The 15,417-nt window shown below is 39.8% G+C and overlaps 1 protein-coding gene across 1 annotated transcript; it reads right to left on the minus strand.

Moving 5' to 3' along the window:
• Positions 1-17: 17 nt before the first annotated feature.
• On the minus strand, positions 18-4,279 carry LOC121504481 (blue-sensitive opsin-like). The gene is made up of 5 exons (XM_041779286.1): positions 3,901-4,279; positions 3,224-3,392; positions 2,893-3,058; positions 2,541-2,780; positions 18-122 (listed from the first exon to the last, which is right to left on the minus strand). Exons 1-5 carry the CDS (start codon positions 4,277-4,279, stop codon positions 18-20), a joined length of 1,059 nt encoding a protein of 352 aa, XP_041635220.1.
• Positions 4,280-15,417: the final 11,138 nt, after the last annotated feature.

A 15,417-nucleotide genomic window follows, 5' to 3' on the forward strand; every position in this document is an offset into this window, starting at 1 on the left:
AATGAAATGCCATCGTCCTAAGCAGGTCCGACTTTGGAAACCTCAGTGACTGATGATGTAGCCGAGGAATCCTCATCGTCGCTGGCGCTCATTCCCAGCATCTTCTTTAAACATACACGGAACTGACAGGGGGAGAAATGAGTACATTTAATGCTTTGTAGAAGTCTTTCTATTATTAAATCACTGACATTGGCCCAAAACCTCCTATATCCATTTTTTCATGATTAATTTATTTTTTATCTGATATTTACATCTGTTTTCACACATTTAAACTAGTAAAAAGTACCAAATAGATGCTGACTGTCACCCTTCAATGTTCAAGTATTTCTGTGGGTTTTTTCATTGCCTGAGAAGTGGTGATTTTGGAGATACAAGGCTTTGGCCCAATGTCAGTGAATGTATATTACATGGAGAAGTTAATACCTTTGGAGACAAGAGCTTTAACAGAATACGGGATGATTTAGTTTTATGAATGAACAGCTTGTATGCTGCTACTTAGTCAAGCTAAAATACCAATAAATTATAATAACTTTATTTATATAGCACTTTTATAAACAAGGGTTTACAAAGTGCTTTGACTTGAAGAATTATAAACATAAAGAGAGCATGATCAAATCTGCCATGACAACAGAAACATTTCTCTAATAATCTTTGATTGCTGGAACATGTTTAGTTATATGAAAGACATTAGTAGATAATATTGGCTGCATGGTTTCTGTCTATCTTTTTTATATGCACCACTAAATGAACTCATAACAATAAATGTCATTGTCATCGAGGTAAAACCTTGTAGCTCCATTTTTAACAAATATATATATTTTTTACCGATCAGTGCTATTGGTTATCCTTTACATCTATCAGTGGGGTTTACATTTTTTTAAAGCAATTAAAAGTGTCAAAAACAGACTGCCTTCGACCATTCATTGTTAAATTATTTGAAAAATAAAGCTTTCTTTTTTTTCATTCTCTGAAGAGTGGTGATTTTGGAGATAGGAGGTTTTGGCCCGACACCAGTGATATGCAAGTGAAATACATCAACCATTCATGTTCACTGTATTGAAACACCAGCTTGAAATTAATGTAAGTCTGTATTTATCTCCCTTTAAATGATCAATTTCTATTTGCACTTAAGGTCAGAAACATAATGTTGGTATTATAAATGATGATGTACTCTAACCTGACACACCAGATGGATGTGTTTCACACATCCATCTGGGAAAGCTTCAATAGGAAACATTTGAGCAAAGGCAGAGGATTTGAAAAAAACTCGGAGTGTGATTGGATGAATGTTCCGTCTATCACATCTGTACGGGACAATAAGAGCAACAACACGTGATGTAGCTGCTATCGAGCTGCGCATGCCCAGCTAGTGAGGAATAATGCGAAACATGGCGACAATAGACATGTAAGTACTCGACTTTTGTTGATTTTGAAAAGAAAAAAACTCACTGCTGTTCTTTGTTCTTTTAACGTAGAAATGTTTTCAAGTTCTGATAAAAATGGTGCTTTAGCAGCATCCACACTAATCTCTTCCTCCATAACTGCACCAGCTCTTGCTGCTGCTTGTTTACATCATGAATCTGCTGCGCCTGAAAGTACTGCCCCTCGTTTGTCGGTCAAGTGATACATAAAATTAAAACGGGAGCGCTGCCTAGACTAGAAACCAGAAGTATGAAACATTTGAGCAAAGGCTTAAACTTTTTCTGTAGAACATATTTCATTTTATTTTTAGAATTTTCTGTGGATCAAGTAAAATTGGACCACCGGACACAGTTGACCCACAGGCCAAATTTGGACACTCCTGCTGTAGACGGTCATCAGAATGATCTGAATCCAGCCTTTGTGTGTGTGAAAGCAATTTACAGATGCACCACTCAAATAAGATCAAAACTGAGTCTATTTTTTGATACCATTTAAAACAAAGGAAAAATCTGATCAATCAGTGCAGGTTTTGTCCTACCTGCAGTCTTTTGAAGGTTATAACAGTTTGGTATTTTTCATTAGTTTCAGTTTTATTTAGTTTTTACCTTTTAATTTTACATTTAAATTTCAGTTTAGTTTTAATTAGTCCTTACTACTTTCTTGTTAGTTTACTCAAGTTTTAACTCTGCAAAAATGCCTCGTTTTAGTTTAATTTTTATTAGTTGTAATGTTACTTTTAGTTTTTTAGGCAAAACCCCAAAAGGGCTCTTCAATTTTCAATGAAATTATTCAATTTTATTGTTTGTATACTACTGAAGACCTAAAATTACAATTGTTTGATGTTATCTTCAATCAAATCAGGTGACTTTACTCTCTCCAGCCTTGGGCATTCATGTCAGTCACTATGCTGTGTCAAAAACTAAAACTAAGAAGATTTTGTCCCAAATTCTATTTCATTTTAGTTAGTTTTGTAAACACACAATACAGTTTTAGTTAGTTTCCGTTTGATCTGTAAAGTTGAGTTTTTATTCAGTTTCAGTTAACTAAGACGATTTTAGTTTAAGTTACTGAGATAGTTTTAGTTAACTATAATAACCTTGCTGGGCACTGACACTCACCTGTTTGTTGAGGAGGATGTAGATCATTGGGTTGTAAACTGTGGAGGATTTAGACATACAGGATGGTATGGTTGCAAGTCTCAGGTCAAACGCCTGCCCACGGTTGTTGACAACCCAAAGAGCAAAAATGGTGTAAGGTGCCCAGCAAAACAGGAAACCAATCACCATGACAACCACCATCCTGGTCACCTCTCTTTCTGCCTTCTGGGTGGACGCAGATTCAGCTTGAGCCTTTGCTGCCTGTCGATGGAGGAGAGGTATTTAAATATTAGAGGTCTGCTGGAAACATTGGTGTGGGCCATAAAAGCAGCAATTTATTATAAAAACTGATGATATGGAATAAAGTGCCCACCGATTTCAGCACGAAGAGCAGCTGTGAGTAGCAGAAACAGATGACAGAGAAGGGAAATGCAAAGCAGAAGCCAAACAGGAAGTACACATAGGACTCATTGTTGTACTTGTTGTTGGCTGTATACCAGTCTGGTCCACAGGAGCACTGAAAGCCCTCTGGGATATACCTGCAGAGATGGATAAGAATTTAGAGTTTAACAAGAAATTTAAGAATTTAGTATAATGGAAGTCAACTGTTGAGGAAGTTGTCTGAAAAGTGTTATTTCCTGAGAATAATTCTGTACCAATGTAAACATTGAAAAAATCCATTGTGTGGTTTCAAAGACACTGACCTACTCCAACCAAACAGAGGAGGAGCTGAGGCGGCCAATGCAAAGAACCAGGTTGCTGCGCAGCATGCTAAAGCGTGTTGAGGCTTGAAGGCAAAGTTCCCAAGAGGTTTGCAGACAACAAGCCACCTCTCAAACGCTATTACAGACAGAGACCACAGACTCACCATACCTGGAACAAGACAGAAAAGCATATTTAGATCATGTGATGTGTGCTAAATCTTCATCTACTAAATGGACATTGCAGGAGAAACCCTTTGCTGTCATTTTTTTGTCTCTTGTTCTGCTAAATGTCTACCTAGAGGTTCAAAATACATCTATTTATATCACAGTGAGCTCTGCAAAGCTTCCTCAGATGTTACTTTAAGGTACTGTAGTCACATTTACAATGAAACACTTTGAGTAAAATTCTCTTCTGCCTGTGCATTTAAGGCTAAAAAAACTAATCAAAAAGCTCAAAAAGGAACCAGAGTCATTGGAGTTGCAAAGTGATTTGAACTGAAGAAAAAAAAAACAATTTCTGGTCAAGATGATTGATTATAGAAACAAATATCTGTCCTGAATAACACATCTTTGTGTTTTACATGATGCTGACAGCTAAACAGCGTAGTGTCACATCATGTGAACACATGTCAGCATGGTTCAGAAAATAATCCATTCAAATATATTAAGCTCCTCACCACCCAGTGTTGCTGCAAATCCCTCAATCTTGCAGGCAAGTGGACCAAGAATGAAGTATCTTTGGGAGAAGCTGATGAAGCAGGTGAAAGACCCGATACAGGCAACAATGAGGTTAGACACAGCCAAGTTCACCAGGATGTAGTTGAGATGAGACCGCAGCTTCTTATATTGAACAGTACATGCTATAGTGAGGCCATTAATGGTTGTTCCGACCGTAAATATGAAGAACATATAAACGGACATCGCATAAAAAATAGCCGGATTCCCTAAGTGATCTTGGGGAACAAGGAATGGGCTCAGCGCAGTGATGTTGTTGGTATCCAGAGGGATGGGAATGTAGAAGTCCTCAGGGAGCTCCATTTGGCGATTTCCTCTCATTTCTGTCTGCTGGAGTCTCAAAGATAATTTCAACACCCTTTAAAAATATGATAGAATTATGTTATTAGAACTACACCAGTAATTTCTATCTAACCAGAACTGATGCTGAGGAACTTGTTTGGTACTGTCCTCTGACAGTCTCTTTCCAGTGGGCAATTACTCCTGCATTTATAGGAAACTAAAATATTACTGGGGCTCAACTTAACTGGCTCAAGGAGATTTAAAGCTTTCGTTCACTACCCACACATGATTGTTCAAAGGACAAGGAAGGGATTTAATGGTTTGGGCACATCCCAAACCTAATTGTTACTTTTGCAGACATGATGGAGTCCCATGGCAGCACCCACCACCTTGCTGATAAGCATTTAGCGTCAGCACTGGCACACGAGAGCTCATTAAACCCTAATCTAATGTGTAAGAGGCCTGTGTTAATGGACTACATAATATGATCATGATGTGATGTTGATGTCAATTAGGCTGAATGCATCTGGGCTTTAGTAATCCAGTTTGTGCAGGCAGCATATGCCTGAAATGTAAGGAGGAACCACCTGAGTTTGCATGTGTTTTGTATGGCTCCCCACTGATTACCATGAATAGTGCAGTTGGTTCCAGGAAACAGACTGGAGGGTGGCCAGGGAAGACTGGCTGGACTCCCCTTGAAGTGGGGGATCTAGTTATCCACTTCAATCATCCTCATGGCAGGTGCTATGTGATTGTCCAAGTACAAACAGAACAAGGTGAAACTGAAGCGCTGGTTCACTAAGAGGTGAAATGGAAAATTGATCAATTGGGTGGACAACACAGTAATAAAATGGCGCATCAAAGACAGACAAGCACAGGATCCCAAAAGAATACAGCTGTGGATGGTTGAACAGCTTACCTTGGACCATCAGAAAAAGGTAATGTATGGCAGTAACAATCAACCACAGGTAAGCCATCGTAGCCACAGTCAAGCAAAGATAAGGAGGCATCACAGCCAGGTTGAGGACCACAGTGCTAGGGTTGTAATGGAGTTTTAGGCCCTGTTTACACGACAACGTTTTGCTTCGTTTTCCTTTTTCGTTTCCCAAAAGTTTCATGTTTACACAACAACGTTTTGAAAATAACCTCCATCTACACGAGAACACAGGAGACCGACAAATGCTTTAGTAAGGTGATTTACTACACAATAAAACTGTCCCTACAACAAGGACAGTGTTTTTCATGTGTTTTTGATAATATGTAACATTTCTATCATACATGTACATGAGAGTCATTCATCACTAAATCCTCCTCCTCATCACCATCGTAGCACGGCAGCGAAATTTTACGGCACATATAAACACAGAAATGCATTGCAAGACCAGTCTTATTATAACGAAATACTGTTAAGACTGTTTGATTTTCCAGGGACAAACTTTTCTCCTAAAGCCTTTGATTTCTCATAGATTTTCTCCGAAAGTGCAGCACTTCCTGCTTTTAGCGCAGCAAAAGAATGATAGCCTTTTCATAACAATATTTCTACTTCCCCTTTTTCAATTTTATCTGCTTCTTGGAAGTGATTAACTATCTTTTTTAACTAAACACAGAAGCTCTAATCCTGTCTCCTCCATCAGCTGTACATTGATATGTAGCCAGTAGAGGAGGAGACAGGGTAGTCACAATACAATACAATAACTTTATTTATCCCAGAAGGGAAATTCAATAAGTTTTTAAAACTTAAAGAAAAAAAGATAAAAACTAAATCACTTCTGAGAAGCAGACATAAAGGGAAATAGAAATATTCTAAAAAAAGGCTCCAGCTGCACTTATGTGCAGCGCCGCACTTTATGAGAAAATCCACGATAAATAAAAGGCTGTAGGAGCTGAATTTCTTTGGGGGGGCTGAATTATTCACAGCGGATATCTACATTATAACAAGACTGATCTAGCAAAGCAATTTTGTGTTAAGATGAGCTGTGAAATATCTCTGCCTCACTACGATGGTGATGATGGTGATTATCATGATGATCAATAAAAAAAGGCAAAAGTAATCATTTCCAAAATTAAAAGCACGACTTTATCTAAAGAAACTGTCACTGATAGCCCTCTAAATGAGAATAATGCGTCCCCTTTTCTAAATCCAGCTGTCTGTGACATGACAGGCAGTAAACTACATCACAGCTCGGCTCGAGCTGCCACGGCTGGATCCAGTGTGCTGCGACACTCGTGCTTCACAGTTGATTGCAGCCGTAGTGTGCATGTGCATTTTCAGGAAGTGTTGTTTTCCCTGTTTACATGGAGACAGGGGCATTTTGGAAAACTTCCACTCTGGAGCCCGTTTCCAGAAACTTACGTTTTCAGGCACCAAAACGGCGTTGCCGTGTAAACGGACAGCCAAAACGCTACAAAACTTTTGCATCTTCACTCGAAAATGTTGTCGTGTAAATGGGCATTAGCTTCTTTGTCTCAACACTCCCCCTGTGTTTCCCCCCAACACCCCCTACTGTACTCCTTTCTATGCAGCCTACCCTTTCACAGACATGGGAAAACCATAGGGCTAGGAAGGTGTCGACTTTTGTCCCATCCACACGGAGACGAATTTGGGCGTATAGACAAAAGTATTTTGTCGTATCGGTGTTTCATCCACACAGAAATGGCGTTTTGAATGACTGTAAACGATACTTTTTGAAAACGGGTCCCAGAGTGCATCGGTCCATAAACGACTACCGTTTCATCTCCATGTGGATGGCTGTCAGCATCTTTCTTGAAACGATTACGTCACACACATCGTAGCTCCTTTAAGGCACCTGTGCAGGTCCGGCCAAAACAATAATAGCGGACTACATGGTTGTGTCCGTGCTGCAGAAGCTACTGAGCTTGTTATGGCTTTTACAGAAAAATCTAATGCTCCTTTACCACCACCGTGAAACGCACACACCATATCCAACGTGGAGAACAACCAGAAGGGCAACTAGAAGAAAGTTTGTGTCAGTTTTCTGTGATGTTCTTCTTCTCTTTTGGTGCATTTCCGTGGCAGCAACACAGCGCCACGTACAGGCGTGGCAAATGCACTAGAGCGTTTTCAGTCGTTTCCAGTGGTTTCATGCTTACGCGGATATTTCCTGAAATGGTCCCGTCTTTCAGAAAAAACTTTTTCAAAACGAAACGGCAACATATCATTTTTATCTCCATATGGACAGGGCCTTTACTTCATATGTAAACACGAAGCAACGAGGATGACTGTGCTAGCTCCTGAATAAGTGTTAAACCTGGAGCCCATGACTGAATCAAATGGTCCTTTTGTCTTTTAAATTGTGATGTCCAGACTGCCTGGAAACAAAGCCCTGTGCTGGTGTGGATTCCTCCCAGACAGAGGGGTGTCAAGCATACCTTAGGGGGGCGTTTCCTCAAGCATAAATGTTCTAGTCTCCCCATGTTCTGGTTCATTCTGCGTACTGACCGCTCCTGTGTGTGAGATTGACCTTCCTTGAAAAGAATAAAACATATTTGTCGGCAAGCAGACATCTCTATTTCTTTTCTCATCAGCAGCATAGAAAAATTGCCATAGCAGGGCGCACTCACACTAGGCAATCTATACAGTGTCTATGCTCGTTTGAGCATGAAGTCTAAATTGATTGACCAGTGCAAGTGTACTATTCCGCGCACAGGCACAACACACTTCCCAGGCCCTGGCACAGAAGAGGAGGTGGGCCAAAGCACGGCACAAATACAAATGAAGGAGTACGAGCATGGGAATGATGTGATGTGATGTATAGTCGATGCGACCATCCCTCTCAACAATCATTCTATACAATGGCACAGAAGGGTCCACGTTGGTCTGATGCAAAAATCAAATGCCTCTCAGAAATTTGACGCCAGCTTTAAGGCACAGTTTGACGAGAAGTCGGAGGTGTTAAAATCCGTGTTATCCCAACATTTTCACTGCAAACCTGCAGAGTACCACGACAGAGGTTCATCCAGACACCCAGAGTCAAGTAGTGATAGGCTAACACCACAGAGAAATACAGAGGCTTTGCTATCGCAGTATCCTCCACACTATTCTCAAGGAAAGCACAACCTCCAACAACCTTCAAATGTCTTCTGTTATCAAGAAGGAAGGAATTAATCTGGAGAGTTGCACCAGGAAACAAGATGGAAATCCCTCTCATAGTTAGAAAACAATGCCTCCCAAGGAAATCATGGAGTAGAGCTGAGGCCCACAAAAAGAAAGCTTAAGAACCTTTGAGGAAAGCTCAGAGAAATGCATGCACTTTAGGAGAGCTGAAAGGATCAAAAGGCAGGGAAGGTGCAGGGAAGAATGCAGGCATGTTTGTCCTGGAACTTTTTCAAAAATGCCCATAAACTACTTGAGGAGAGGAACCCTGGGATGCTATTGGCTAACGAGCAGGAGCTGGAGCATTACATCAAATACCTGCCCAGTGGCAACCCAAAAGTGAAACCCCTTTGATTGCCGGGTTATGTTTTATATATATATATATATATATATATATATATATATATATATATATATATAAATGTTATACCTTACACACCCGAGCCTTCCTTCTAGTGTAACACTACTCCATCTAAGTGGTAAGTAGTAACCCACAAGGTTTGTAATAACTGCCCCTGGCTGCTGGAGCTTGTGTGGAAGCTTATTGGAGCTACCTGGAAATCCCAGTCATCCCATCATTATGAAAACTGTAGATGCCACTTTCATCCCAAAGGAGAAAGGCTCCCAGTTTAGAGGCAAATGCCCTTCTGAATGTGGAGGGATATATGTTCTTCAACATTTTGATCAGACGCATGACCAAGAACCTCCTGGTGAACAGTTATATATCGACACCATACCTGGGGCAGGGGTCCCAGGGTTCCCTGACAGTGTGGATTTGTCAACAAGGATCTGAGAGCAAATCCAGATGGCCAAACAAAAAAGTCACACAGGTATTGCTTGACCTTGATGATGCCTATGAGTTAGAGCCCTGCACTGGAGCCCTAGGCCCGGGGGCCCGACAGCCCGAGGGCCGGGCTTCGGGCCAATGATTATATCATTACCTCGGACACGGGCCGGGCTCAGACTCTTTTGTTTTAAACCTGCCAATTAGAGCAATGTGTCGTGTTTGTGTTTAACCAATTTAAATGGCAACACTTGAATGCAGCAGCCGCTCTGCCCCCTCCCTTCCCGCTCTACGTGTCCCAGCCAGCGGTAGCAGCAGCGAGTGTGCTTTCAGCACAGCTGGAAGAGTGATGGAAGAAAAGAGGACTGGACTTGCCCCTGAAACTGTGGATGCTATTCTTTTTCTGCATGATGCCAAGTAAACAGACTGTTCTTCTTGTGGTGTTTATAGAACAGAGTTTGCCATGTTAAGCAGCTTGCTGTTGTTGAACTGGACGTTGCCATGTTCAGAATTGATTAATAGTTCAACTATAGAATAGAATAGAAGTGTTTATTTGTTAATAGGCCTACAATTGTTGCGATATGCAGGTCAGCTGTTGCTGTGCGCTGCTGCATTGCACATGCAAAAAAAAAAAACAAAGTTGGGCTTCATACGGCTTCGGGTCTGATGATTCTGAAAACCTGTCGGGCCGGGCCGGGCTCCACCCCCTCGGGCCAGGGCCGGACTCGGGCCTAGATAATAGGCCCGTGCAGGGCACTACTATGAGTCCTTTCCCCACTGAGACCTCAACAGGCTAGCACCAGTTTTGTAAGGAAATGGAAATGGAATGTCTCATCTCTCAATCTCCTCATGACCACGTGGCTGACAGGTGCTAAGAGGAGTCAGATCTCTGTCAGGCTAACAATTTTTTGCCATGAGGTGCCTTTTTCAGTCTAGAAAGGGACAAGGAATAGCAACATCCAAGTTACGCTTGCTTGTAACATGCGATATTGAATTAAGTTATCATGTCAATCTAAGTAATACCCCACAATAGTTATTTGCTAAATAGTTTGTCTCTGTTTCCTGTCTCAAAGTCTGGTTCAACATCTGCAATCAGTGTTGCAGGTGTTTTACCAGAACGTTGTGGTGAAGAAGAAGCTGAGCCTGAAGGCAAAGCTCCAATCTATGTTTCAACCCTCACAAATGGTCATGAGCTTCAGGTAATGACCAAAAGTATGATATCGCTGATACAAGCAGTTGAAATGAGATTCCTCAGGAAGGTGTCTGGGCTCAGCCTTGGATAAGGTTAGGACCTTGGACATCCAGAAGGATCTCAAAGTAGAGCCACTGCTCCTTCACATTGAAAGGACCCAGTTGAGGTGATTTGGGCATCTGATCAGGATGCTGTCTGGTCCCTGTTGAGGTCTTCCAGGCATGTCAAACTGGGAGCAGACCCCGGGGTAGGCCCAGGACTTACTGGAGGAGTTATATATCCTATTAGGCCTTGGAATCCCTCAGAGGACTGGATAATGTTGCTGGGGAGAGGATTGTCTAGGTTGACTTACTTAGCCACTGGGATCCATCCTTGGATAAGCAGAAGAAGATGGATGGATGATTTCAGATAATTCATTTCAAATGAGGTTCAGATCTACATAGAAAAACTGTCACTGTCACAAAGTTATATGCCACAATTGTTGCCAGTTATTCATGTATCCAAAACTTATACAAACCTCTATTAGTTAGGTCTCCATCACTTTTAAAACCCAAATATGAGCATGGCCAATTCATTTAACAGGATTTGAGACATTTAAGTCAACCCATCCATTCCCAGCTCCTGCCACACATTTCTGAAACAACATCTAAAAGATTAAATAAAATATTTCTTATAGATTTGTTTTACTAATTCCGCACAAAACTAATTATTTGTAGATAGCTCTTCAGTTAGGTTTTGGCTTTGAGGGCCTAGGCTCAGAGGGAGCCCTTAAATCTTTTAATCCAATCCAATTCTGAAAAAATAAAGCAAAAATCCTGATATTAAGGATTTATTTGATATGCTGATTGTTAGTGATTGTGATCTCAGTCGTGTCAAGACGATATGTTTTTTCTCTGTTGTTGAGTTATAACTAACAAATACAGTGAGTTCATAAGTGTTTGCTGATAAAACAAATGAGAGTTTCAAGATAAAGCACAGATTTTGTGTATCAAACCACAGTAAAGTTAACAGTCCTTGGCATCTTTAAATATAATAACACAAGCACAACATTGTCAGATATCACATTCATTTTGGATTGCTTTTCATTATTATTCAGATGATCTACAGTTGTATGTGCCAGTAGTCCTACAAAGTGTTTCTGACACTGAAACTAAAACTTGAGGAGCTGGTTATTAGAGAATTTCCCAAGACAGACAGAATGTAGCTCTCAGATATTATTATTATTATTATTATTATTATTATTATTATTATTATTATTATTAGCATTAGCATTAGCATTAGCATTATTGTAGCAATAGTTCTAATAATATGTGTTAAAAAGCTTATAGGCAAGAATGCTGTGTTAAAGTGCAGGTCACCAAACTCTACACAACCCTTTTTTTTAATGGTGTTGATCAAAATATGGTCACCCAAGTGACCCAAGCCAAATATGGCTTAAGGCTACCGAGTTAAAGTTAAAGTCAAAAATCTGACCAAAAAGCTAAGAAAGCTATGTTAGCTATAAAATGAACATGGCTTACATGGCTAAATCTGATGCTCATGAAGCTACATAAGCTATGTTAGCTACATAAACTAGGTAAGTAATAAAGCTACATAACTAATGTAGCTAAAGCAAACAAGGCTACTTTAGCTGTGCTAGATTATCCTGTTTGCCAAAGCAAGAGACTGGTCTTTTTAGGGTCCCATTGGTCCGTAAAAGATGGTTGGTGAGCATACGCCAACACTGTTGAAAAGTCCAGCAGTAGATATTAAGCAGGCAAGTATCGTAAATGTATTTAAAACAAAGCTAAAGACCCACTTGTTTACCGTTTACTGTGCATAAGTCTTGAGTTGTTTGTTCCTTTCTCAGATGTTCTGTTAGGGTTTTAGTGTTGTTATTGGTTTATGGATTTTTAATTGTTCCTAATTGTCAATAGTTTTATTTTTATTCTTTTAAATCTATGTACAGCACTTTGATTGATTAAAAGCATTTTAAGAAAAATTATATCATTATCATTTGTTGAAGATAAACTAAGAGAAACTTGCAGAGGACATTGCAGGAAAACTTGCTTGTGCAGGGCAGCGAATCCCTTGCATTTGTTCTGCTGCCAGCAGGAGTGCTTATTTCCTATTGGTTGTAGCTAAGGTCATGTACAGATGACTTATATGTTCGTATAGGTCAAAGGATTAAACAGAACACTCGGCACATCTACTATCCTCAGATGAACTTAAGTTGTGTACCAATGTCCTTGTACATGCACTAGCCCCTCACCCCCACCCTGTCCAGACAGATTTTCCTCTGACCTGATTTCAGGTCATGCCAGTTCCTTCCATGCGGCTGACTCTTTTATGTCAATAGATCATTAATGTCTTATGTCTAAATATATGTGCTTTTCTACATGTGTCAGGTATCTATTAGCTAGAAGATTATAACAGTTGATCTGGAGGACTTTAGGACAAGTGGCCTTAAAACAAAGTTAAAATAGGGCTGTCTGACTGATTGGTTATCATTTCACAGATTAACTGAATTTCCAGCAGGAATAAATCAAACATTTTTCAAAGAAATAGATACTGAAGCAACGCAGCATCTTAAAACATTTCAAAATAAATGATATGAAGGAAAAGTCAAAATTCAGGTTTTAAATCGGGATTGTTTTACTAGAAGTTGGGCCTAGTATGTGGTTTTTGAGTTAGTCATCATAAACACATCATCTGATAATGAGTCTGCTCTGCTCTATGGAGGTAGATTAATGAAAAATCAGATTTTTTTTAATGCATTTTAAAATTTGTGCTGTTGTGAAATTTATAAAACCATTTTAAAATCCTTCTGATTCTGATTTCTCTTAGAGATTTGCCAGTTAATACTTTTGATAAGATATGACTGATCTGTGAAAACATTGTTTTAGCTTTAGAATTGCAGTCAAAGTTAACTGTATATAATGATTTTAATGAATATTAGATATTGGTGGTGGGTTTTTAAACATAAATACTGTCGTAGCAGAGCATCTGTGCAGAGAAGAAAGAAAAAAGGCCTCACAAAGTCGGTAGTCAGAGATTAACTCAGGATCCACTGTGCCTCCTGTAATCCCTTTGTAAGATGTTGCTGTTTATGGGGATTTATTGGAACTGATCGTTGAATGTAACACACATCCTGCTGTAAAGAGCCTCTCTAAATTTGGCTCAAGAGCGGAACTTTAAGATTAAGCCCTCAATGATATAAAATCTTATGAAAAGAGAAAATCTAACTGAGGGGAAAAGCAATAATAACTAGAAAAGCACTCAGAGAGCCCGCAGACCTCCGCCATTAGCCATATCTCCCAATAGTACAGAATCCTAAAAAAATTCCTGGATCTAGACATGGATCCGGATCATTCCCAAAATCTAATCAGTTCTCCCTTATGCCATTTCTGACATTTCCTTAAAATTTCATCAAAATCAGTCCACAACTTTTTGAGTTATGTTGCTAAAAATCTAACAAACAAACAAACCCACCCGATCACATAACCTCCTTGGCCAAGGTAACAATGCATTTGTTTACAAGTGTACACAAAGCATAGTGTTTGAGACTCTCATCATCACGTTCTTAACTTCCAAACCTGGTTAAACAGGTTAATCCCACTTTCCAATTATGAGCCCAGCAGGTCTTTGCTTTGCAATCTGATTACCAATTACACTAAATCTGATAATCTTGAGATTAGCATGTGCTGTGGCCTTACAGGTTTAACTCAAGCTGTGTGTTACCTTTTGGGCATTTTGCCTCATTTCCTGAGCTTTAGTGGCACATTTAACAATGAGGACAATAAGCGATTAAAAAGTTGTTGACTGCACAATCTAACTTTGTTCTTCTAAAACTTAGTGAGGCCAGGGATGTTACAGTAGCCAATGGATGAACTTGGCCTGAACATATGAACTGCTTTGGTACATTAAAATCAACCTCACTGCATAAAAACAAATTTATCTGCTTCTCTTCATGCACCACATGTACAGCGCGGTCTGTTCTTTAAAATACACAATGCTCTATGTGGATGTGGATGTAAGTGTGTCTGGTGTGATGTGTGCCGCATGGCCTATAGGAATTTCGTCTTTTCACCAAGCTTTCCCGTAAAACCTTATAAACCTCAATAGAAGCAGACATATCTTAATGAGGCAACACGAAATGAAGGAGGCACAGGACACAAAAACTCTTTGCTAAAGTTCTTTAGTATGTTTTTTTTAACACAGCTGCTTGCAGAGCATTAAAGTGTTATCATATTGTGGCCACTATCATGGTCAATAAAACTTTGCTTTTTATGCAGAAAATACACAAAAAAAGCTCTTTAATGTCAAAGTGAAAACAGATTTCTACAAAGAACTACGAACTGAATACAAATGTTATGTAAAATAGGGAACTGCATAATTATTCACCCCCTTCCAGTAGCTATTTAGTAGACGCACCTTTGGCTGCAATCACAGCACAGATTCTGTGTGGATAGGTCTCAATCAAGCTTGGTAAGTGCATTTATAATTTTTTTGCAAAACTGCTCAAGCTCTGTCAGGTTGCAAGAAGATTGGGTGTGAACATTCCTTTTCAAGTCCAGCCACAAATTCTCTGTTGGATTGCGGTCTGAGCTTTGACTCAGCCGCTCCACAACATTGACCTTGTTGTCTTTAAACCATTTCTGTGAAGCTTTCGTTTTGTGCTTTGGGTCATTGTCATGATGGAAAATAAATCTCTTCCAGACTGAGTGAGGTTGTCCCCTAGGATTTTCCTGTATTTTGCTGCAATCATTTTACCCTCTGCCTTTACAAGCCTTCCAGGGCTGGCTTCTGAGAAGCATCCCCACAGCATGATGCTGTCACCACTGTGCTTCAAAGTGAGGATGGTGTGTTTGTGATGATGTGCAGTGTTGACCAGAGTGTCTTGTCTGAATGCCAAAAGGCATCATTTTGGCCTCATCAGACCAAAGAACTTTCCTCCACTTGACCATGGAGTCTTCTTTATGTCCTTTGGTGAACTCTTGTCAAGATTGAATGGGTTTTCTTCAACACTGGCTTTTTCTTTGCCACTCTCTCATAAAGCTTTGACTGATGAAGAAAGAAGAAGAGAGAAATAGTTGTTGTATGCAGAG

The sequence above is a fragment of the Cheilinus undulatus genome, linkage group 3 (assembly GCF_018320785.1).
Source record: "Cheilinus undulatus linkage group 3, ASM1832078v1, whole genome shotgun sequence".
NCBI lineage: Eukaryota > Metazoa > Chordata > Actinopteri > Labriformes > Labridae > Cheilinus > Cheilinus undulatus.